The sequence below is a fragment of the Falco biarmicus genome, chromosome 5 (assembly GCF_023638135.1).
Source record: "Falco biarmicus isolate bFalBia1 chromosome 5, bFalBia1.pri, whole genome shotgun sequence".
Taxonomy (NCBI): Eukaryota; Metazoa; Chordata; class Aves; order Falconiformes; family Falconidae; genus Falco; species Falco biarmicus.
In genome coordinates, this window is record NC_079292.1 from 30334060 (window position 1) to 30360916 (window position 26857).

The 26857-nt window shown below is 39.3% G+C and overlaps 1 protein-coding gene across 2 annotated transcripts in view; it reads right to left on the reverse strand.

The window, feature by feature from the left end:
* CHCHD3 (coiled-coil-helix-coiled-coil-helix domain containing 3) overlaps positions 1–26857 on the reverse strand; it is a 163690-nt gene that overhangs the window by 106827 nt on the left and 30006 nt on the right. For both annotated transcript variants that reach the window (XM_056339902.1, XM_056339901.1), the window contains exon 4: positions 1959–2103. In XM_056339902.1, the coding sequence (XP_056195877.1) occupies positions 1959–2103 (145 nt within the window). The remainder of the gene's footprint in view (positions 1–1958; positions 2104–26857) is intronic.

Consider the following 26857-nt stretch of genomic DNA (forward strand, 5'->3'; position numbering starts at 1 on the left):
ACATTTTAAAATTTCACAGATCGAAACAGTAAGATGATCAAAAATGAGATGACTATGCCAGGATACATAAATCACTAGCAGAGCTCAGGTACCTTGCTTCTCTTCTGATGTGCAAAATCTATGCCCTGACATACCTGTGCTTCCACAAAAGCATGTTTTTGGTAGTTGGCTCTAAAATGCCATGCAGCGATGCAGTCACCACGAAAAGGCAGCAAGGCATGCTACCTCCCCCATGAGGGGACTTTCTGTAGATTTTTAAGGTGTTTCCTTCATTTAATTAGCATCACTTGTATGCTCTTCTTCCAACTGAACATGCAGCAACACCACACACCTTGAACCACCACTTGCCAGGCTGATACAGTTCAAAATTAGTTAACAGTAATTCCTGATTGCTTCACTTGGCAGTGCTAACTTAAATGTTCTAGAGTAAGTAAAAAAATAATTTAAAATTGACATAATGCTAAATAAACTAGTTTGATATCCATAATAAGAAATCTCTCAAGCATTTGGCTGATGAGAAAGGCATCTTGTGCTTCTCAAAAGCACAGTGTTAACTATGTTAGTAAGTGAAAGATGCAAACCCCCTGGTAATTATGCAAATAATATTCCCCATTATAAATCTTCAGCTCCTCATTAGGTTGAGGCCACAAAACCCTTATCTCTCCTGCACAACATTAAGAATCCAGGGGTTTCAGGCATAAGACTAAAGCTGTACCTTGATCATAACTCCTCTCCGTTTTCCTTTGTTCTGATAATTTAAAATGACAAAATACTAAACATTTGTTTACCATACTGTAATTATTCTTCAACAGTAATGTTACCATGGAGGTGAAAGAGCACTGGGAAACATCTGCAAAAGGTACTAATACTGAGGTGTATTTTGGTGATATTTGTTTGGTTTTAAATTGTGATTTGGAAAAATAAAATGGGCAATAGATCTTTAATTACAGAGCATAGATAACACTACTGCTGATTGAAGCGATTGGTTTTCTATGTTACCAACCAATAAATCATAGAAAGCTTTGGTTTTATTTCAGCTAGAGGGCCAAAGAAATATTTACATTTATATAGTTGCTCACATAAGCAACCAAGTTAATTTTCACAGCCATGCTTGCCTGAGTGTTTTATACTTTTTTCTTGAAAATACCAATTTGTTTACTGTTTATACTCAAGTAATTAAAAAAAAGGAAGGTATATTCATACTTCAAAGAATAATGATAACTGTTACAAAGAAGAGTCAATACAGACTCAATGCAGCAAGCATCTGCCAAATATTAAGAAGTTATAAATCTGCCAGACATCTGAAATGGACTGAAATATATATAGTGACAGTTTTCAGGGAAAAACAGCCAGTCATATTTTACAACTTCCTTGCGAGGAAGTTTTTATACATCAGCTCTAATGAAATATGATTCTTGGATACAGAATTTTTCACTAAGCTGGTTCCAAGGTTTGAGACAATCACTAGAAGTTAAGACTTTTTGTTGTTGTTTTCTAGCACATAAGACTAAAAGACCAATACTTTTTTAATTCTTATTGTTAGCCAGATTTCCAGCCCAGAAATATAATGGACTTCCTTTAAATATGATGTAATTTATTTCTAGAAAAGTTCTCTTGTATTCTGTAACGTCTTAATACAGAATAGCCAATTTGATAAGTAGACCTAGACTATCATACTGCTCTTCCACCCTCTGGAAAAAAAGACATTTAACATTATCCACACACAAGAAGATGTACTATATTTGTACCTTCAGAAAGGTTAGGCTCTTTCTAATCAGCTATTCCCAAGACAGGGACATTTGACCAAAAAAAAGAAATAAAATGGCATACAATTTACTAGTAATAAAGAAAAAAATATATAATAAGAAGAGATCTGCTCTTCTATCAATAATTTGAAACAAGTCTGAAGTCATGGTTGCTTGAAAATTCTGAGTTTCCATAAAAGTTTTGAAACTTACAAATCGCTGTGCCTTCTGACGCTCCTCTTCTGTCGCAGCTCTCTCTCGAAGAATGGCTCGAGTCAAATGTTCATTAGAAGAAATCCTTTCTCGCTCCAGAAGTTTGCCAAACTCATCACGGACATACATTTGTTCTTGTTTCAATCTACAGAAGGTGGAGGGAAATATAGATTGAAGGTATATTTTCCATGTGAGTTTAAAAGGACATAGGCACAGTCATTTTAAAAGCAGTCACTGTACACCTAAATACAAATATTTGCTAAAAATTCCAAAAGTTTCAGATTGAAGTGTCAAAATCAGAACACACAAAAGCTACAAGCCTTAGTATCACTAAGTCATATAAAATACAACTTATTCAAGAGCTTTATGAAAATATATTTTTAAGTAACAAGAATATGCATGGAGCTCTGTTTGTAGATTGGTTTTGCAGTGTTTTTAAGGTACCCTTTTTCCCAGGAAAATCCTCTCCCCACCATCTGGTGGGCACCCAATTTCCAGGTAAGAGCTCCACTCTTTTGCAATGGGATAATGCTTTCCTACCTCTGGACACACCGTAAACTCAAATACTGCATCTATTCAGCAAACTGCAAAAAGATTGAACCACCGTAACAAACCTTTCCCAGCAATCTGAGAAGATGAGATCAAAATAGCTATTGAACTTGTTGCAACAGAGTTAGTAAAAGCAACTCCAGTCCGAGAAAATTCTCAACATTTGTACGTCACAAAACATAAAATATATTTGAAATATTCACTATAGTACTCAATATAAGCACACCATATCTAACTTAAACAATTTATTATTTGTGTATTTTCGTTGAACTAATAAAACTCATCTGTTGCTTGTATGTTGTGACACTGAACAGAGAGTCAGCATTAGGGAACTCAGAATAGTAACAGCAGTATGAAACACCAGTTTTGAAATAGATTTTTGAAAGAATGATGGAGAGGAAGCTTAAGTATTCTCAGTGCATTTATACATTGTCAAGGGAGCTTCAGAGAACAAATCATAATGAGTAGGGTCACTTTGTAAAAGGTACTAGCATTATAGTACATTAGATTCTTCCCCAGGGAAAACATTTAAGTGAGGTGGGGAGGAAAAAAGACAATTACAAGATGTATTGCTTCTGTGCTCAGATACAATCCTCTGAAACGCAGCAACCAACTGGGAATCTTTATAAAAAGTTTATTAAGCAGCATCTTCAATTACTTTAGAAAAAAAGTCAGATTATGCAGACATGGACCAAATTCCATTAAGTGATTTCCCAAGGTCCCCCAAATTATTCCAGCAGCATTGATATAACAAATCCTTCACACAATCAACGGTGCAGTCAAAACACACTGGTTGTCTTTTCCATTGGAGAAATCATGTTTTGTCTAAAATGAAAAAAAAAGTGTCAAAATAGAAGTCTCAGAAGCTTTTTCTTGTGAGAAAAAGAAAAGGCACTTAGCATTCCCTGAGACTGAAGTAAGCGCCGCCTTCATCCTTTCTGGATTTTACTTCCCACAAACGGCTTTCCCCTAAAAACGTCTCTTCTTTATGTATACTGTATCTAGCAAAGTGAAAAAAAAAAAATAAAAACCAGACAACGTCTGAAAAAGACTGCCAGAGACTTCCACCTTAGAATCTCTCCAAAATTTTAAAAAAACACTTAGATGTTTACATCTAATTCTTGCCAAATCATTCCCATATTTGACATGAGCTTAGTCAGTCTTTCTCAAGTCGTCTCCTTCTTGCCTCTGGAATTATGAACCTTCATGAGATCACCTGTCAACCTCTATTGCAAAAAGAAGAAAGTCAGTCTTCCTAACACTAAAAAATAATGGGCTCCTAATGTCAAGATAAACTCTTTGATGGCTTAACCTGACCGCTGTTACATTCAGCTTCCCTGCTAAGTACACTACAGAGGGACAGGATGTTCTTTTCTACTTTTGCCAAAACTCCGCATGTCCTTTACTGCAACTTGCTACAAGACAATGACCCAGAATCTCATCTATGTTCACGAGCCACCTGACTCCTTACCCTACAGTGAGCCATTAAAAAGCTTTTCATCAGAAGCACTGACATCCCACAGAATTAACAGATACCACCACAGCCGTGGGTACAGCCATACCAGTGACAGAAGGGATGGCTATATAATGCTGTTTCCCAAAAGCAGAGAATTAAGGGCAAGACTTGCTATTTCGACCTTAACCAGCCCATTTAAAATTAGTCTAGGTATCTCAAAACTGCTTTGGAGCCAGTCCAGTTCTGAGTATCTTCTTGGCCATGAACAGCTGCATCCTACCACAGCAAGACAGAAAAGGATGAGGATAAGACACCCCAAAATGGCACCTATAAACACCTATGTAACCCTACACATGATCTTATAAGTTACTGGTTTCTGAGGACACCACATGACAAAAATCCCAGAAAAAGGATCCTGTGCCATCCTTTGTTGGCAATCTCATCTCACTGTCATTGCCAAACCAATCCTCCGAGGAACTTCCATCACAACAGAGTAACTGGTAGGGGTGCAGGGAAAGTCTCTAACTCCCACCTTTGGTAATACAAATTACTATCTGCTCACCTCCTTTTCCCCACTCCACCTGTAAAACAATATAACTAAACAGTTAGGCGATGTGTTCTTTCCTCATATACGAAGCCAAAACCCAATATTTAATATTAGCTTGCTCATTGATACCAATATGTGAAATATTTACATCACAAATCAAAAGATTTTACCTTCATTAATAGTTCTGCAAATTCAGTTATTGTAGCTACAGATAGCTCCTATTCCTTAATGTGAGGTTCCTCAATCTTCAAAAATGTACTTATAATGGTTTAAAAGTCAGCATAAATATCCAAACACAAAACTGTAAGCATTTACCAGGTCACCGGGTAGTTAACAGTCTTGCAGCTAAGCAGTAATACCTTGCATAAACTGATCAACTTCATGCAAAACAACAACTAAAAGAAAAGAAAAAAACAAAAAAAAAAAACCCCAAACACCAAAAAAAACCAAAACACCCCCACCCAAACTACCACCACTACAACCCCCCTTGCCAAAAAACAACACCCCCCAAAACTAAATCTTACCACTGTCACTATTCCACCTGCAAGGCTATAGTAGAAAATCACTTTCCGGAGATTTTGGAGATGAAAAGAACATTCCTGACTCAATTTATACTTGCCCCATTTAAACGCAGGGGGCACACTTTGGGAAAAAATACCATTTTAAGATAACACCCTTGTTCAGTGTTCCATCTTCCATTTTTCACACACAAAAAAAATCTGCACTTTCAGGCTTTTCTTATAAAAGTTTCTCTGATCAATCCATCAGCTCTTCCCTGCAGCTGTTGCAGAACTACTTGATCCATTTCCAGACAATTTCACTGTGGTGATTAAGTAATGCTTTCCAGGTTTTTTATTCTGCAAAATATTCGATAGTTTATTAGCAGAAGTACCTCGCACCTCCATACCACTTACCAGGTAGGAGTCAATCATTTATTTCCTCACATACAGCACCCTAACTTTTTTTTTGCAAAAGTTTCAGTAAATTTTGCACCACACACATCTTTCAGAAATGAAAATATTAACATCAGTTCCAAGACTGCTTTCCGAGAAGTCCCATTACTGACCACTTTCCAGACTAAGAATCTGCATTCATCGTTCACAACAAATCGCCGCCTTCTCCAGTTTAACCAGTAATTTTCTAAAGCTGCCAGTGTTTCAGTAGCCATTGACAAGATTAGGCTTACTACACTGTTGTTGTCTTAAAGAAGATATGTTTAAAGAACATTTTGTTATGGAGGGGAAATCAACTTATTTATTCCCTGCTGCTACTTCCCTTTAGTAAATATTTTTTGTCTCTTATTTTCCATTCCTTTCTATGTCAGCAGCAGATCATCTCTTTGACATTCATTAGAACTTTGCCACTAATTTTACTTCAACAGTTCCAGAGATGTCTGGATTGCTTTGTATTCCCACAAAAACCTTCTTCAATAAGTCAAAACACATACAAACAAACCCAAAGAAACACAAACAAAACAAAAAAACAACCAAACAAAACCCCACAAAACCAAAACACCCCCATCCATTTCATTTTAAACATACTGGATAAAGAAAAGCAAAGCTTCCACTTGACTTTCATCAATTCTCATTTTGACTTCTTGGCTTCCTTTGGACCCCCACCTTTTGGAATAAAGCTTTCTTTGCTGGTCCATATGCCTGCATGCTTGTCTTGTGGAACATCTGATCAGTTGCAACCTTTTTTGAAGACAGCTATTCACCAAGCAATGCTTGGGAGCTCTTTCCTACATGTCTTTTCATGTTGTTTGGCCAGAGAGTTTTCACAGCTTTGCCTTTTCAGTTCTTTGAATTTGTCTTTTGTCATTGAATTTCCAACTCTCCTCTACGTAAAAAGTTTATCAGCTCTTCATTTCAATTAGCTTAACTAGATGCCTCCTTTCATCAGGGTGTATTTGCTGGTATCACAAAGCAAATCTGCAATTTACATGCTCATCTCCAGAAGCAAAAGCTTTCTCCTTCACTGGAGGCTAGCTACAAGCCCGAGTAGTTCCCTGCAGTACTGTGTCTCTAAGCTCAAAGGCTGGGCGATGCCTGCATGTTCAGCTTTGCCAATGTGTCTAGGAGTAGGTTTATTAAACTTCAAGACACCCAGGTCACCTCAGTGAAGGCAAGCTGTAAAGCAAACATTTTGCTGATTTTTTTCCCTACAATTTAGGCTAAAAAGGTACTTGTTTTACGTGCATAAAAAACATCCAAGGCTGTCTTGCCTATAGCAGCACCTTAAAGAAAAAATGTAGTCTTTGGTATCTACTCTAATCCTTGTTTCCATGATCAGGAATGTATCTGATCACACCTACAGAAAAAAATGTAACTAGCAAACTTCCTGAAGCACCCACTAAACTTCTTCATTTGGGGCAATTTTTATTCACAAAGAAGTCCTAAATAGCCATCTCAACTGATTTAAATTCACAAGAGTTTTAACAAAATAAGTAGGATTTTTAAATAATTTTCATTTATTTGAGTTACATAATTGGGTGGCTTGTAGGAGCTTAATGAAACAAACACAAGGCAGATACGTGCTGATCACAAACATTTGCTTGCATCAACTTACAGTAGTTTTCTTCCTTGACATTACAAATTCATTTTACTGGCATTCAGCATGTACTGCAGCTGAATAAAGGCAAACATCAGCTAAGTCTACAGTATTAAATTAAATTATCTAGCCAAAAGTAAAAAAATAGATAGATGCACATCTGCAATTTCTAAGGAGTTAAACAGCACAACTTGTCAGTACTGTCCACTACTCCAAGAATCTCATATAAATCACTTAAACATTTTTAATTACAAGAAATATAAAGGCACAATATAATCGTTCTCACTTTTAAGCACAAAACTCAAGTTAACAGACAAGAAATGTTATGCATTACACTGATCATTTACACGGAAAGAAAGTGTTTTAAAAAAAAGGTGCTGAAACAGCAGCGCTGCTGGCTATATGTTTTTCTACACAGTTGAATAAAATACTACTAAATAATGATGAAACACAGTTTCAAGAATTGTACAGTGCATTACAGTAGCCAATTTAATGAAATACAGGATGCAGTGCTATCACTTTTCCATAGTGCTATTTGAAAATACACATAAAGCATTAATAAGAACCTCTATGTACTAAAGTGTGGATTAACACTTCACAGTATTTCATGTTCTCAGCTGTTTTATAGCACACAATCACACACAAAAAGCAACAACTCCTGCCTTTCTACAGCACTGTCTTTTAGGGCTTCAACACTCTGAGCTAACGGTATGAAGAAAATTTATGTACGTGTACTTCTTGTAATTTAGTAAACAAACAGCTAATGATTAAGTTACTTATCTTATTACTGTTAAAGCTTCTGGCACTCAAGTTCTACGTCGTAACTTCTTTCACCCATCCTTTAAATGCTTGATGATTGTCTTTTTATTAAAAGAGAAGTGCAGTCCACAGCTCCCTCAGAATCATGCAGTCATTTGGGCTGGAAGGGACCTTGTGTGATCATCTGGTTCAAACTCCCTGTTCAAGCAGAGTCAGCTAGAGCAGGCTGCCTGGGACAGTGTTCAGTTGGGCTCTGAATCCCTCCACAGATGAAGACTTCACAAACTTTCAGGGCAACTCCCGTGTTTGATCATCTTCACAGTGCTCTCTGCTGTTCAGATGGAATTTCACGTGTTTCAGTTTCTTGTCCTAATCCCTAGATCTTCTTGAAAATGCCCTTCTTGAAAACATGAGTGACATTTGCTTTTTCTCAGTCTTCAGGAACCTCTTCTGATCACCATGACCTTTCAAGGATAACTGAGAGTGGCCTCACAATGACATCAGCCAGCTAGCTCCCTCAGCACTTGTGGGTGCAACTCATCAGACCCCATGGAACTTGCTCGAAGTTCAGTCTGTTTAAGCATTCCTAACTTGCTACTCCTCCAGCTGTTCTCCAGACCTTCCCTCTGGTCCCACGGTGCTGGGATTCCTGAAAGCCAGCCTTAACAGTAAAGGCAGAAGAAGAAAAGGCAAAGGAGGCATCAGAGTATCTCGACCTTCTCCATTTCCTTTATAACCAGGCACTCTGCTTCATTTAGCAATGGTCCAAGCTTACCCCAGTCTTCCTTTGGCTGTTGATTTTAACACTATATTCTGATATTCATATTTAAATACAAAGACATCTCTACGTATTTGTAGATCTATCTGCTGAAAGATAACTAAAAGTAATGAAGTATTTACATTAAGTAAAACATAAGCAAAAATAGCAAAATCAAAGATTTTATTTATGTGAACATGAATTTTACAGACTGAAGACAGGAAAATGTTCAACGAAGTTCAGGAACACAGGCACACAACCTAGTACATAGTTCAGTTTCTAGCTTGTTCAGTGGTACTTCTAAAGCTAGTTTTATCTTAGAAGTACGGGTAGATCCTTACAGTCAATGACTGACATAATTAACCTACTGGACACACTTCTTGTAATAATGATACTTCAACATACTCCTATCAGCTCCCATGCCTGTTCTAGAAATCTGTTTTTAGTACAACCCAAACTTCTGAAAATTAGAATTGAAAAACATGTCAGTGAATACCTAAAACACTTCCTAAGCATTTTTGTGCTAAGATACAAAAATTCATTTGTTATATATGTTTTAAGAAAAGTATGTTTTGCAAGTGGAAAATGAGGTCATCTCCTGTCTACAGATACTCTAAACAGAAAAAATTTGGGCATTAAAATGGGGGGGGAGTGGCAGGGAGAGCTTTTGTCAGAAGAAAATAAGTTCTATTGGCTAAAACTGGATGCACCTTTGCACTGATAATCCTCACAGCACTGCAAACATCCTGCTTACCACAAAACAGAGAATAGAAATGCCCTGCCTGAGGCTCTTATTGCCTTTAAAGACTGGACTTAAGAGCTTAGCTACAGGATAAAAAAATTACTAAACTTCCTCTGAAATGAATGCTGTGACAGTTATGAAGATTATCTATTTGAATAAAAAAACTGAACCCAGACCCCCTCTGGAGAAAATTCAGACTCAGGTAATTCCCATCTCATTGGTGACAGCAGCCCCTTGGAGTCACTCAGAGCAGAATGCTATTACATGCATTAAAATTACTGAACACAATAAGCAGACCTAAATATATGAAGTTCACATTTTCCTGAAAAAAACCCAAACCACCAACCAGAAGTATGATTAAACATTGTTGTCACCGAGGGGAAAAAATCCTGGGGGAAACTGTAACAGGCTAGGTAAATCCTGATACATTAACAAGCAAAGATTTATGGATCTCAGAACTAACAGAGGCATAGTAAAAATTTTGTAATTTTTGTTACCATATTATCACATTTTAGGTTCCACTACAAGACAAATTTTGGACTGTTTTATTCCTGAAGTCGCTTTAATCAAAATAATGTTTGCAGTACACTCCACCTATATTAAATTCTGTTAAAACTGAACACAAAACCTAATTATTCTCACAGAGCAATCTCGCATCGGCAGACAGATGAGAAGAATTTTGAAAGATGCTCTCATATATATTGAGTGCACCCTCATCAAGTTTGCTGTGAGCTGCAGTCGACACACAGGAGGGAAGGGATGCCATCAGGAGGGAGATGCACAGGCCTGAGAGGTGGGCCCATGCAAACCCCATCAAGTTCAACAAGGCCAAATGCAAGGTCCTGCACCTGGGTTGGGGCAATCCCAAGGACAAAGACAGGCTGGGCAGAGAATGGATTGAGAGCAGCCCTGAGGAGAAGGACTTGGGGGTGCTGGTGGACGAGAAGCTCAGCGTGGCCCGGCAAGGTGCGCTCGCAGCCCAGCAAGCCAACCGAGCCCCGGGCTGCACCAAGAGCAGCGTGGCCAGCAGGGCCAGGGAGGGGATTCTGCCCCTCTGCTCCGCTCTGGTGAGACCCCCCTGCAGCGCTGCCTCTGCTCTGGGGTCCTCAGCACAAGGAGGGCACGGGCCTGTTGGAGCGAGTCCAGAGGAGCCCACGGAGATGATCGGGGGCTGGAGCACCTCTGCTAGGAAGCCGGGCTGAGGGAGTTGGGGCTGTTCAGCCTGGAGAAGAGAAGGCTCCAGGGAGACCTTAGAGCACATTCCAGTACCTAAAGGGACCTACAAGAAACCTGGAAAGGGACTTTTTGCAAGGGCCTGTAGTAATAGGACAAGGAGCAATGGTTTTAAGCTGAAAGAGGGCAGATTTAGATATTAGCAAGAACTTGTTTAGTGTGAGGGTGGTGAGATGGGAGGTTGCCCAGAGCAGCTGTGGGTGCCCCATCCCTGGCAGTGCTCAAGGCCAGGCTGGACGGGGCTTGGAGCAACCTGGGCTGGTGGACGGTGGCCCTGTCCCTGGCAAGGAATGGAACTAGGTGGTCTTTAAGGTCCATTCCAACCCAAACCATTCTGTGATTCTATATAAGCCAATTCCTTTTCACGTCTATATCTTTTGAGATGTGTGCAGGACAGACAGAAACAAAATCTAAGTTATACAGATAATTAAAACATCTGTCCAAACCACGTTCAAAAGCAGATCTTCAGATGTAAGCTCAATGGGAAATATTTGATTTCAAGCAGAATAACCTTTTTGCTTCAGCATTCCTATTTTTTTTATTTATATCTTTTTTTCCTATAGAAACAGTGAATGTGAGATTCTAGGCGGCATTTGTTATTATACGGCTTTTGAGCTACCTATGAACACACCAAATGCAACATTAGTAAAAGAAAATCTGCATGTGAATACACCAAATGTTTCAGAGCATTACCTGAGGCAGCCTGAAATGCTTACCCCACATCTCCGGGAGGAAGAAATTAATTAAATTATGGCATTTTCCCAAGCTAGTGCTACTGATTTAGCCCCAACTTGAACAAAGAACAGTTGAAATATCATGGCAGTGATGCTGTACTGTACACTGCCACTGAACAAAGAGGCTACAGGTGAGAGCACCCAGCCAGCATAGAACAGTCATCAATTATGGTTGACCATCACAAGCACCATGAAAAAAAACAAATAATAATGATCTCAATCACTTAGTTCATCTTGGTCATTTACTGCTGTTGACAGTAGAGGAAAAGTAAATTTTCCTAAATTAATGCATATTAAGGAATAAATTGAATAAATTTATATTTAAAAACTGTTAGAAAGTTGCTCTTCAGGTTTTCAGAATTTTGTATTTTCTGTACGTATCAGTTTAAAGTAATTACTTCTATTCAAGTAAAAGTACTGTTAAATAATAACATAAAAAATACCAAAACCCCAACAAAAATAATTCCTTAATTAAGTAATGACATTTAATAACTGACAAACACCATATTGGGTCCAATAAAGTCACTGAAGTCAAAATACACAGCTAGCTCCATTCTCCAATACTTGCGCAGCATAGCTGGAAATTTAAGAAACAAACAAGAAAACATCTCTGATGGGACTAGCGGTCTGTTTTCTGTATCTCTTAAGAAATGCAAAAATACATTCCAAAACAAGGCATGATAAAACTCGGATTCACTCTGAAAAAAATTCCAACGTTTTCAGATCCATCTTTCATATGGCTTCAAAACAAAAATCCATTAATTTTACTTATGTCATGGTACTGTAATCTTACACAGCATGACCCATGTTAGCCACACTAACAAGATGAATAATTTAATTCTCAGTCCAGGAGAACTCACTCTGTTTACTTCAAAATATCCATTTCTGTCATTCTTTAATAACACCTGCAGATGTGAAAGATTATCATTAAGGGAAAAGCACCTTTTAATTCACAGAGAACAGCAACACACTGAGAAATGTTAAAAAAAAAGTTTTGTGCTTTGATGGCCACTACACACTTTGTCCACTACCAGGAAAATCATCCTTTCCTCTTCCCTGTAAAAATGTAGAAAAATCTAAAATCTTGAAAGTTGGAAATGATCCTTAAGTATGAACTCCATGTAAGACGTAAAACTAACACATTTCAGTATGAAAAAAAAAAAATGTATCTATATGCTTTCTTACGAGGTTTGGGGTTTTTAATTAATGTTAATTTTAGCCAGCTTCTTTCATGATCTCTGAACACTTACATTTCTACACGATACCTCCTCAATTCAAAAAGCTTACACTGACTAAAAAATAAGAGTACGCTATGTTTACAGTGGAAACCATTCATCAGAGGTTTTGCTTAGTTTGACACAAGCAAGTTTGTTAATGCATTCTGACAGACTTGCATAACATCCAAAAATGTTTTCAACAATGCAGTTTAGGCCATGATTCAATATTAATGGATGAATAACGGTTCTGAGTACCAAGTTTCAATATTTAATGAGCGAACGCTGAATGTGCCACAGAAAGCTGTGGTTGAAGATCACTGTAGCTGAAAAGGGTTTTAAAAAGATGTGAGAGACATGACAAAAACAACTTTAACCTGAACTGAAGTCTGAAGTGTGACATGGATATTTCTCCTACTCAATTCCTAGTAACTGATTATTCACCTGACTGCAAAGTCAGATAAATTTTCTAAAGTTCATCTGCCTCTGCAAAACACAGTTAAGAAAAGAGATATAGAAACAGACTATCTGAAAAGGAATGTCATTCTAAGACTCCTGTGAACAAAAACACAACACAAAAATTATTCTAAGTTGAAATTACTTCCTGCACTTTTTAGACACAAAAAAATTTACTATTTACATAAGACTTTGCATACTACAGCTGAAAGGAGCTACTCCTAACACTAGTAACAATCACATTTCCAAAAAACCTGTCCTAAAAGTACACTTCTAAACCAAATTTTTCAAATTATGCACGTGTTAACAGAAAATACAAATTTTAATGCACCATAAACCCACAGTGTAAAAAGGACACACTTTGCCTTCGACTTCTCTGCACTCATATTGCTCACATATCCCAAATAGAAAAAATGTAAATCTTTTTCTTCCAATTTCCTTTGTTCGTATAACAAAGCTTTAAGTGAAATGTATTTTAAATGCTGCATGTGGTGGCATCACACCACCTGTGTGTGGGGCAGGAGGTAGAACACAAAATGTTGCTAAAAGTCACCTACAGGAAAGCGGTTGTAAATTTGTAAATTTACAACTGGAATTTAATTTCCTGAATTTATGTTCTAACCAAGTGGGTTTTAAACACATCTACATATTGAACAAATCTTCCATTAAGTACAAGAGAGTTAGGACCAGTAAAAGGACCGTTTCCCCCAGCGCTCTCCTGGAGAAGCCGGCTGCTCCTGGCGTGGACGTGCTGTTCCCCGGGTAAAAGCTGCTGGACGGCCGGGCCCAGCGCGTGGTGGGGACCGGAGTGACATCCCGCTGGCGGCCGGGCACAGGGGCCGTTCCCCAGGGACCAGGGCTGGGGCCAGCCCTGCCGGGTACCCGCACGGCGCTCGGGGCGAGGGGATGGAGCGCGCCCTCAGCCCGCCTGCGGGTGACACCCGGCCGGGGGGCGCCGATGTGCCGGGGGCAGGGGGCTCTGAGGGGGCTGGGCAGGCCGGGCCGAGGGGCCGAGGCCAAGTGTGTGAGGGGCAGCGGGGCTGGGGGCAGGGGGCTGGGAACTGCCCGGGGGAAAGGGCCGGGGGGGCTGGGCACAGCCGCTGGGCAGGAGCCCCCAGCGTGCCCAGGTGGCCAAGGGGGCCAGCAGCGCCCTGGCCGCTGTCAGAAGCGCTGTGGCCGGCAGGGCCGGGGCAGTGCCCGTCCCCCTGTGCTGGGCACCGGTGCGGCCGCCCCTCGGGGCCTGGGCTCAGGGTCGGGCCCCTCAGGGCAGGGGGGACGCAGAGGGGCTGGAGCGTGTCCAGAGCCGGGCAGGGGCTGGGGCAGGGGCTGGGGGGGTCAGCCTGCAGAGGGGGGAGCTCAGGGGCACCTTCTCGCTCTCCAAAAGTACCTGAGAGGAGGTTGTAGCGAGGTGCGGGTCAGGCTCTTCTCCAAAGTAACAAGCAACAGCACAAGATGAAAACTAGGGGAGGCTTAGATTGGATATTAGGAAAAATGTCTTCATGGAGAGGGTGGTCAAGTGTTGGAACAGGCTGCCCAGGGAGGTGGTGGAGTCAGCGTCACTGGAAGTGTTCAAAAATCACGTAGATGCGGTGCTCATGGACATGGTTCAGTGGTGGGCTTGGCAGTGCTGGGTTAATGGTTGGACTCAGTGGTCTTGAAGGTCTTTTCCAACCTAAACAATTCCATGATTCTAAGAGAAAAGCAGCAAGACAAACCTGAAATGCTAAAAAATGCAGGAATATAGAATGAAAAAAGGAAGGTCGTCAAACCCAGATTTGCAATCATTTTGGGAGTGCTTAGTCCAAAACCATTCAATCCTGACTACACGGATCCCAATTGCTATGCACTTTATAAAGCACAACGCGCACAATGAAAATTCTTTGATAAATTCACTACCAATGATCAAGAGCACTCATGATTATGGTGTATGCAGCAAGAGAGAAAAGATCAAAGGTAGCAATAAGACTTGCAATCCCTGTCCCATCCAACCCTTTTAATTAACACAACATGTCCTATATACCAGCAGGCTCAAAAAAAAGAGCCCTCCAATTCCAACCTGATGTACTCCAGACTTAGTGACTGGCTTCCCCCCATACTCCATAAGCAAAGTGCAACGTCTGAAATCATCCCAACTGATTAGCCTCGGCTATAACACAGAAGTCAGCGACCTCCCACAGCTCACAGTGAGTTAAAATAAATGGCAAGAAGGAAAAGAGAGGCCAAGTTACACATTCTGGATATGGGTTGGGATAGGTCTTTTTGTCCTCTGATGAGAGCTAGCAACATCTCTCAAATTTGCAGATTAAATATTACAAAACCAAATACAAACAACATCTGTTTCATGTCGGGGGGGGGGGGGGGGGGGTGTTGGCCTATCTACCTCAAGCTGCATACCATAATCTGAGTAAGATTTTCCTAGTGTCTTACACTTTATTACTGTTAGTTTCCTAACCTTGCACTTCATTTTATTAAATTTAACAAGAATTCCAGCTCCAGTACTTTGTTCCATATCCACTTATTCCTCATGGTGACCTGTTACTCCTTAATTCTGGCCATACATGTATATAAATCACTGCTTCATTCATTAGAAATATTACTGAAAACATAAAAGTGATTCCAAAATTGATCCCTAAGCAGCAAGTAATCTTCTCCCATAATGCTAACTCCTTCCTCCAATATCACAGAATGGTTTGGGTTGGAAAGGGACCTTCAAGGTGACTTAGTTCCAGCCCCTCTGCTGTAGGCAGGGACACCTTCCACTAGCCCAGGTTGCTCCAGGCCCATCCAGCCTGGCCTTGAACACTGCCAGGAAGGGCATCCACAGCTTCCCTGGGCAGCCTGTGCCAGTGCCTCACCATCCTCACAGTAAAGAGTTTCTTCCCAATATCTATTCTACATCTACCCTCCCCATCTATAATCCTTTACATGCTTGCCGTTGGTCAGTCCCAAATTATCTTAAAATTCATACATTAGTTTTGGACATCTCCAGTACCAATAACAAGGAAGACAAGGAGGCATCAAGTGCTTTGCCTGACTCTTCAGGCTGAAGTCTGTTACGCAACCCAAGAACACACTAAACTCAATACAAATTATCTTTGTTAAAGACTATGTTCCACCTTGCCCCACTTAACCATTTCTTTCCATTTTCTCAATTACCCCCTACTTCAAAAGCGGTACTTCTCAAATTACCCATAACGAGTCCAAGTAATAACATTCAGCTGAACATACTCATTCATTTCCTTTTTCCAGCTGCCTTACAGCCTCAGCATAACATTTGTGAATTGAAAAATCTTTGCTAATGGCCATGTTATTTTATGTGCCAGTTCTTGATCAAAAGATCAAAGACACTAATTTCAAAACTCGTAATTACATACAGCTCTTCAATTTATCAACAATACTTCCACGGACAGCTTGTTAATACACATTGCAATATGGACACTGACTCTTGTCAGTCCGATGGCTGCTCACACCATATAGAAGATAGTTGTTTTGACTTTCTTCATTAAGATACTTGGGGGTTTTTTTAGGGAGTTGCTGGGTGTTGAGAGGAAGGGCGATTAGGAGGGAGGGAAGGTTCTTTGAGGGGATTTTGTAATTATACTTCATAAAGCCACTCTTTTTAAAATATGTGCATATAGATCAGTATTATATAAAGACAGAATAGATGAACAAATTTCTACCTTTATGCCAGCGGCATGCAGAGAACCTAAGTCAGAATAGTAAAACTGTTTTACATAATTTGTATATGTATTTAGTTAAGACTTTTCCCGATATCCACCTAACTCCACTTGAAATTACTTTTGAACTTAATATCACTCCTCTTGGGATCTGCAAAGGCAGTCATGAAATTACGACAACATTAATTATCTGTTAAAATGAAGTGACAGTTACAGGGTTTTTTATTATTAAGTGTTTCTCTGCTATGTCTACTCATTTGCTACTTTTCAAAATGAAAGATCGCAGCGGTTTGAAAGCAAAGTTTTGCTTAAAATTGCTAGGGGGGAATGGTTTCCCTCCTCCCTACTTGAATTTAAATCTATGAAGCAGTATTTTTTTTTTTTTTAATGCTCTCTCCAAATAAGCTCACTGACTTCAAGTCATTTTCTCATCTCTCCTAGAACTTGGTATACAAGTTGTCAGTTGAGATGCCAAGTTTTAAAATTGAAGTGAAAAGTAATTCCTTGAAAATTGGGGTTTATAAAGGTAGGAGAGAATTAGAGCACTGCTTCCTCCAATTTCCACTTCCTGTCTCCAAGATTCATTTCCTTATATACTGAGAACTAGACATACCGTATTAATGGGGAGTCAACCAGTAACAGAAATCTCGGAGAGTAAACCACTGCCAAATACTGATTTTTCTTCCCAGAAAACAGGTAAGTAAGGTAAAATGGGCTTCTAAGATAGCTTGCTGTTTCTAAATTCTCAACCTCATAAGCAGCATGGTTGCAAGCTTTTTTTTTTTGCTTCCTTGGCATTCTGCAGGTGAGATAGTGCACTAAACTCCTATGGTTTTAAAAAGAGTACAATGCAACCCAATTCAGAAGGTGACTTACGCTTCCATAATAGAATCAGGTTTTCAACAGATGGCTGTCGAAAGAGGCATCAGTTACAACACCTCACCTGATCACAGTACTTATTTTATAGGTAAATCTCTGCTTGAATCCAGAATGTCTTCACACTGAATCTTGGCATCTTCCCTTGCCTGCAGAGGGATAGTTTTGATGCAGCCTGACCCTCCTTATGCCCTCTTTTCCTGTGACAGAGCAGTATTAGCCCATAATCCTCCAGCCCTATGGAAGAATAAGTTCACTTCTAAATCTTTTGCTGTGTGTGAGATCAGGCAAGGGAAACTTCTGCTGTGAGAAAGGTAAAAGAAGCATGAGATGGCATGACCAGGAAAGGGGAATAGGAGGAACTCAGCCTGTGGAAGTGATCCTAATGCTGCTGTATCCATGCGTGTTCCCCAGCCCTGAGGCTGAAGTAGCCTTTTGTGCATTCAAAGGAATTAGGTTTTACTTTTTCATATTTTTATAAAATCAGCTATACACACCAAACTTGAATGCTTTGGTAAATGAATAGCCCTCACCACTGCCTGGCATTACCTGATTTTACACTCCAGAAAAGCCTTCTCTACAATCTTACCCAATTACTATTTTAAGTCTTCTCTCTACCAACTATGCACCTTCAGACAGGGAAGGAGAGAGTCATGCACACATACCTGTCACATTCAGAGACGGAAGGCCCTTATCAGATGTCACATTAGCCTTTCTTTCTAGTTTATATGCAATTTAGGACTTAACCTGTTTATCACTATAAAATATCCAAGTTTTGCTCTCTCAAATCAATAGCTAGGCTTTCTTCTGATACACTGCATGTCATACTAGAAAAAGGTTATGCTTCCCAGAATTTACAGAAGACAAGTCATACCACATATAAAGGTGTATAAACGAAGATAGAATACTTATCCATAGACTACATAAATATGGCACTACTGACAACAATACTTCAAAAATATACCTTTTCACTCCCGGAGTGTGTAACTTATCCCCCACCCCGCCCCCAAGAATGACAAAACTTCCCTCTAAAAGCAGTTTTGCTCAATTGTTTTTTTAAAAGTTCCTTGAATCTCTCTCTGCAACACTTACTTCACAGAAACCTTGTCAGAGAGAGGATGAGCAGAAGAGGCAAGCTTTGGTGCAAGTCTGTTGGGCCAACTCTTGCATTCCTAAATGTGATTATCAATTGGGTAATATCTCTAGCCGTTATTTTTTTTTAAACAGTATGGTTACAAATGCCAGAAGATATTAAACTCTTATTTTTGACCTATCAGAAGTCAAAACAGTTATAATCTCTTTTACTGCTTCAAAGTATTTCCAGCTTTCTATCCTACAGTCAACAGTAAAGAAGATGTAATTTTCCAGACTGTTTTCACACTTAATCTAAACACTATCAAGAGGTCCCTGTGGCAGAAAACTATTACAACTATTTTCAAACAAAGTAGCTTTTTGTCCCCCATGAGAAGAATACTGCAAGAAAAAAACAGGTCTCCCAATTCAACACAGCTAATTACCCAGCAAAATATAATAATTTAGGAAGAAAATAAGTCTACTTCGAAAAAGTTCTCGCCACATTTAGTGCACTACCCATATGAATCGAAGACACATTAATATACTTTTTATAAATTTACCTCCGTAAAATATAAAATGAGTATTGTAAATAAATCAATCATTTTATTTTTCCTGATGTTCTCCAGACCTATGCCAGTAAACTAGAATAAACATGTTATTAAAGCAGAAATCAATAGTAAGCTTTAAAATATACAGTAGCACAAAGAGGTCAAGCCCTAGAATTGATTTTATTATAACATTTTTGGTGTGTAATTCCCAAAGGGTTCTTCTCCAATATTGTTCTTCATTCTTCTCTCACTTTACATTTTCACTGGTGAATTTGTTATTCTCTTATGCAAAAGCTGTCTACTCCAAGAAGTTTTCAAAGACCTTGTCATATATCCAATGTACTGCTGAGACATGACAAAAAAAGGTCGGGGGAAGCACTCAAGACACATCAAAGTATCAATTAAACCATAAAGTAAATTGCAGTTATATAGGGACCCTTCCCTAAGCACAACAACAAAACAACATACAAAGAAGCTAATGGCTGCAATCTAATAACCCACCACTGCAAGACACCTTCACAAACCAGTGTGTACTTATTCCTAAAAGCTGATTTAGAGTTTAGAAAGGTTTCCTCCAGACTGATGAGGACATTTAGGAATACAGAGGTTGCAATAAGTTATCCAGCTAATGACAGATAAAATACCACACCATATGGAGCCCAACTAGTCAAGCAGAACAGGCTCCAGCAATTCATTACCAAGGAATGTTTGAAAATCTATCATCTGTATTGCTGAAGAAAAGCATTTTTCATGTGGCTTTCAAGACATCACAGGAGACGACGCAGTCAAAACAGAGAATAGCCTAAGAGTTATCAACAGCCATCACAGAATCACAGAAAAGTTTGGGTTGGAGAGGACCTTTAACAATCATCTAACTCTACCCCCCCCCCGCAATGAGCAGGGACATCTGCAACTAGATCAGGTTGCTGAGAGCCCTGTCCAACCTGACCTTGCACATTTCCAGGCATGGGGCATCAACCACCTCACCGGGCAACCTGTGCCAGTGTCTCACCACCCTCATCACAAAACATTTCCTCCTTATGTCCAATCTACAACCTTCCTCATTCAATTTAAAACTGTTGCCCCTTGTCCTGTCTCTACAGGCCCTGGGTAGCAAAGCCCTCTCAAGTCTGTCTTATAAGCCCCCTTTGTATATCAAATGACCACAACAAGGTCACCCTGGAGCCTTCCCTTCTCCAGGCTGAACAACCCCAACTCTCTCAGCCCATCCTCCTAAAAGAGGTGCTCCAGCCCTCCGACCACGTTTGTGGCCCTCCTCTGGACCTGCTCTAACACGTCTGTGTCTTTGTTGTTCTGCTAATTGGCTTTTTGGTGACCATACCAGAAAATAAGCAAAGCCAACACAGGGAAGGGATAATGGGGATCCCAACACGCGACCACTAGAAGGCCCAGAAAGCTGGACAAGGACTAAGGCTACAAAATGCAGGCTTGTACCTGTAGCACAAGGTAGTTAGGAGACATTGTAACACTCCTGAGGCTGCAGGTAATAATAGTTCTCTTCTGGTTCTACTGGTTAAAATCATTAATGTCCAGATACCCAGCATCTCCCGTCCACTGACAGTTACCACCCATGCAATTCCCTTCACAAGGGATCCCAGGAATGTGTCCCATTCAGTTTCAGATGAAGTCACCTGGAGAAGTTAAAACAAGTTCCTCAAATCAAGCTAACCCATGTCCATGATCTTAATTTCAACAGAAGTAATCCTGCAGGGTTGGGACTGTCTAAATAGACATTTTAAAAAAGGTTTAAGATACACTGTGAAAATTCTACATACATCAGATCCTTTTTAATAAGATTTTGAGCAACAGTTGCAAAATGCTCAGTGCTAGTCCTGATAATTTTCTGATTTTGTCACGCCTTAAACAATTTTAGAGCAGAACTAGCAACAGATTTACTTAAGGGCCACCAAACCAAACAAAAGGCTACTTTTAAGCCTTTCCCTGTCTTAGAATTCCTCCTTACACTAGTACTTTTCCTCCAAGAAACAAAATGCTAGAATCACAGGAGATATGATACAGGAGAATACAAGCACAGTTAAACACAGGAAAACCAATCATCTGGGCATCTTGGGACAGCCATACATCAACAAACTGCACAGGGACATCTATTTGGCATACTAACAAAATTACATGCATGTATGTATTGAAGACTTGAACAAAATAAAATTTCTGCAATATTGAAGGGTCTGTCACACACAGCATTTTGTAAAAACACCTCATTCTACATATAATTAATATTTGCCATGTGCCAAAGCATATAGAAAAAGTGGAAGCTAGGAAACACTTGCCAAGAAAGAGAGACTGAAAATCCACAAATATAATTAGTCTAAGCTAAATGATTAGCAAAGTAAGACTGAAATTTCCCGGGAAAAAAGGTAAGTAATCATTCATGAATGTTCAATTTCTATGGGAAATCACATCCTTCATTTGCCTTTTGTATATATTTTAGTGGAGAAATTCAGCAGTTTGATGAGGTTGACAGCAGCTAAAATTTTATCATTATGCTGATGATAAAGGCTGTTGTTCACTTTTGCTTTTTCAAAATATCTTTTCTTCTGGTTGTGCCTTTCAAAAGGCAAAGTCTTTACAAACAAAAAGATGTATTGAGCACCATCAGTAAAGTATTATGGACATCAACAAATTAACAGATTTATATTCAAGAACTGTCGTGACGGAGGGAAGACGCAGTTACTCAATATGAGTGATCAGCAGACTTCCCTCCGTCGTGACAAACGGCGCCCAAACAGGGACCCTAGAGAGGGCTGAACCTGCGAGCCACGGTTCGACGGAGATTCGGGTACCGGTCCTGAAAGCAGCGCAGGAGGCGGAAGGGCACAGTCCCCACGCCCGGGAGCACCTACAGAGGGTCCCGCCGGCCACGCGTCGCCGAAGTCTCGCAAAGGCTGCAACAGCACTGACGAAGGTATGGAGAGACAAGCGACGTACGATTCGCTCATATTGAGTGACTGTGTCTTCCCTCCGTCGCAACAAAGAACAAAGTTAGTGTATGTAGTAGGTAAACTTCAGCCCAGTTTAGAAATTAAAGATGGGAGAAGGAAAATCATCTAATTCCCCCATGTCTATTCTCTAGAGCCATAACATTAAAAATTTTTACTTATTGGGAAATTAGAGAAAATGCTAAATATTTGCTGAGTTTATTCAGAACAAGCACAGAAAAGCAAAATGAAGTTATCAGTGTATACATAGATTCAGACACTCAGGTTAACAGTGATAGTGCAACAGTTTCAGTACCATGTTCTGGCAGTAAGAGGTCAACCAGAGCAAACCAGGCAATCTCACAACTGATTATTTCTTGCCAATAAACCCATTTAACCTGATTCTACTTCTTTTTATTCCAAATGTGCATTTTGTGATCCCTAGTGCTAGTTTACTACTTCTGTATTGTCCCAGACCATATCTACTGGTCCACCTAGTTGTGCAGATTTCTTTGCAGAACTCGATGGAGCAGATGCATCTTGCTGACCAGAGGCAGCTTCTCACTGCTGAAGTTCATGAGCCATGGCACCATCTGGTATGTTGCAGGCCACCTCCGTGCTATCAGAAGAAATGCTTCCAATTACTTCAATAGGAAGAGCTATTTCAGACTCCTTCATCACCAACATCAACAAAACTATTAAAATAGAAGAGTTCAACAGCTGTGGTAAGACATTGCATAATAATCTACATCTGTAAGACTATACCTCAGGAGAAAACCTAAACAGCTAAAGGATAAACCAGTTTCATTGTCATATTTTGTATCATTTCAGGTCATGGCAAATTAGTTTCACAGACTCCACTTCTCTTTCTATTACAACACTGCAAAGTAATTTAAGAACTTTGTTAAAAAAACAAACTACATCAACAATTACTATTTATCACCTATCACCATTGCCAAATTCAAGTTCTGGTGCCTATACTCTCATTTTTTAGAATCTTTTCTTCCAAAGTTGTGGTTCTGGCATGTATTTCACAGACAGCAAAAGCCTGCTTCTTCAGTAGGTCTGAAGGGACCATGCACACAAACAGTATGTCAAGCAGAACAGACTCCAGAAATTCTCAGTAACGAACAAGAAAATGTATCTTTGAAAAGCTTTATGGGGGTGATTTTTTTTTTTTTTTTTAAAGATGCTGAAAGCAACAAAATCCGTGTGGTTTGTTGAACCATTAAGGTACAAACTTATAGTGTTTTCAGTTAATACAAAACTTTATAATGAGTGGAGTCTCTCCATAACACTACAATGATATGGAATATTTTTAGGAGGTCCTGGTACGTACTGACATGAAATGGAAAACAGACTACAGGAATACTAAAGCTGTATTTTCTCTAGGAGGAAAGGGCACATTACTCTTTCCTCTTCTGTTCAGAGGATTAAGCTCTCTAGTATTACCAGCTGTAACAATAATAGTATCATTGCTATAATTGCTGTAATACTGACAAGTGTTATAATCCTCAAGGTAACATACACGTTGTAAGACTGTAGCTCCGACACATTAACTGGTCACATCTACTAATGCAGTCACTGCAAATTCTGTTGCAATCAAATAATAATCAATTTATTTTTTCTAAATGAAAAAAACTTTTAAGAGAAAACATTTCAAATGTTCAGAAACCAAAGTGAGAAACAATCGTTAGGCTGAGTAAAGGAGTAAGCTAGAATCAACTTTTATTCTCCAGTGGGGTTTGTGGTCAATATGATTTTATTAGGAAACAAGATGGAGTTAACACATTCCTCTTTTTCCACAACCGATTGGAGAGCCTAAGAATACCCAGACAAGTCAGACTAAAGGTCCAACATACTCATATAACCCATCTCCACCACTAGCCAGCAGACACATGAGAAAAATGTAAGACACAAAACAAGTGGAAACCCTGCCTTCCTGTACAACTTTGCTTGTTTCTGAGAATAAATCTTGCTTCCTAAGATGATGGAAAGTTTAAAAAAAAAAAAAAAAAAAAAAGACTATATATAGCAGCTGCATTCACCCAGTCTATCCGACTACGCAGGTATATTCCCAGTGGGCAATCAGCCAAAAGGCAGCTTTATCAAAGCATTTCCAAGAATGTTTTTCCGTTAGCTGGACTCCAAAAAACAGCCAGTGAGATAAGGTGATGTCCTGGGCCACGACAGTCAAACATGGAGGACTGCAGCCACTAGTAATGCTCAAATTTCCGTCAACAGACTAGAAGCCACACACATTCTCCTGGCAGTAGCTACTAACCTTCAGATCAACTCACAATGTTTCCACCACCTCTACATGGACTTTCAAATTCTAGAAGAAGGAAATCCTGTAAAGATTCATTACTTGTGGTGAAATTTAAGTTCCCAGGGAGCCTCCTGGCTTTCATCCTACTCTCTTATAGCCAGAAGTTTAAGCAAGCTTCTTATCCTCAGCAAAGAAACATACAGGTTTGCAACCATATTCAATCACACACACACAAAAGAAATGAACATACATGAAGAAGCACACAGAAATAATATGAAAGACCAGTGGGCATACCATTTTGGACGCATGTTCTAAGGCTGGGTCTAAATCACTACTTTATGTATAACTAACTATTCAAAGTCCCTTTAAATAAGAGCTGTGCAACTCATGTATCATGAGTACACTGATGGCATTAAAATACAATTTGAAGAGTCAGTCTTTATCTGTAATCCCAGAAGTAAGCACAGATCTTAACTTTATATAATGAGTAGTCCATCTGTACTGTGTCTGTATGTGTGAATAAAAATTACAATTTTCTTCCTTCACAGTGTGAAACTAGTAAAATACATTTTGCAATCTGATCAAAATGTGGTCATACGCTGCATACAGAAACAGTAACGAAATTAGCTATTAGACAGTTAGAATCGCGCACAACAAACAGTTGCAAGTTTCAGATATTTATGTTTAAATGTTGTTTCACTTGAAGGTTAGAAAAAATATTTTTGAGAAAGGAGTGAGAATGTACACATGCAAAATACATAATCTATGGTAAAAAAATCTCATAAAATGAATGCAGAAAGAACTTTTAATTTCATGGCGTTACATACCATTGGCACGTGTCTTAAAAGACTGTCAAAGAAAAGCAGTGGGTTATCAAATGAAATTGTTAAGAGATCAGAAGTGCAAGGTCAGGTTGTTTTTAATACTAGGACACCAGTTAAATTCACTAGCTTATGCCATTACTATACCTCTTCCAAAAGAAAAAAAAAGTTTTAAAGTGCAGCACTTTGACTTGCGTTTCCTAGGTTAAAGTTGCAAAACTTACCTTCAGGGCGTCAGGCCTCATTACACGCACTTCCTTATCAAAGGGCCTAACTGGTGCTAAAAGCACCAGAGATCCCAGCTCTGCAAGTTGTTATTCCCACACGGGACACCATCTTGCCTCAGTCCAGCTGGTGTCGGACGGCACCAGTGCGTTTGTGTACGCAGCCCTCCACAGAAGTTCTGAAACCTGCACTACACTGTATTTGTTCTTGTGCAACTGTTGACATACGAATACTGTAAACTGTTGTCTGTTAACAGTTTCCTTCTGTTATACATCTTAAGCACAGTGTAGCTGAGAACACAAGTTTTGTTTTGTTTTCCAACACTGCATCAATGTGTGTGTGTTTATTACAAATAGCTACAGTTGAGAGTAATCTTTCCCTTTTCATGGCTCTATTACCTAGAACACTCTGCACTAGACTGACATGCAAGACAAAATACTTCATCCCATCAATGTGCATCTAGCTCTTAAGTATATCCTTGCTTGAATACTGAAGTCCAGTAATGATGAAAAAATGATACCAACTCTACAAGTACATGAGTGCCCAGAAGACTGGCACAGAAGGTTATACAGAAGACTGCATTATTTTTGCCTGAAAGTATGGATCCTAACTTGAAAAAGAGCATTGAACAAATATTTCTTGTGCCCCTGCATTATGGAGAGATTGCTTTCTCAACTAGAATAAAACAGGAGGGGTAAGCATGCTCAACCTGAACAACACAAATCTGTTCTTAAAGTGATCAACAGAACAGTGTTTGCTTTGTTCTTAGAAGAACGAGATCCAGACAAGAACAGCTCTACATTTGCTACAGCGCTTTTTGAATATTGTTAAAACACAAACCTCAACCAGAATTCAACCCATAAAGACCTTAAGTAACAGCTAAGTAAATATATGCATCTTTTAAAATTGTTTCATCCAACATGAAAAGAGCCTCTACAGTCAAGTTAAAACATTCTTATAATTATATATACACTGTGCAAAAAGTATAAGAAAAAACCCTGCTTATTGCTAAACAAAAAATCAAAACTAGAAGACTATTAAAGCTGCTAACAAGACTTAATATTTGGATTTTTGGGTTTTTTATCGTAAGTATTTATTTATTTTGATAGTTTACATTTCAAAAGCACAGATTTTTCAACCTAATTTGAAGACAACAAAAAGGTTTTACAGGATCCTTTCAATATGCAACACCTCCCCCACTAATACTTAGTCAAGTAAAGGGAAGGCTGCCAGCCTATACAAAAAGTAACATCGGGTATGTGACAAGCCAATCTGCTACCTAACTTTCACACACCAATTCACAACCCATGAAAACTGAATTATGGAATACTTAATGAAAGTTACTGATAAGCGTCAAATAACAAAATACTGAAGTTACAAAACAAACATTTCCATATTGTAATCACATTTAGCTGAACTGTTGAGCAGTCAACACTAAGCTCAAATGTAATGCAG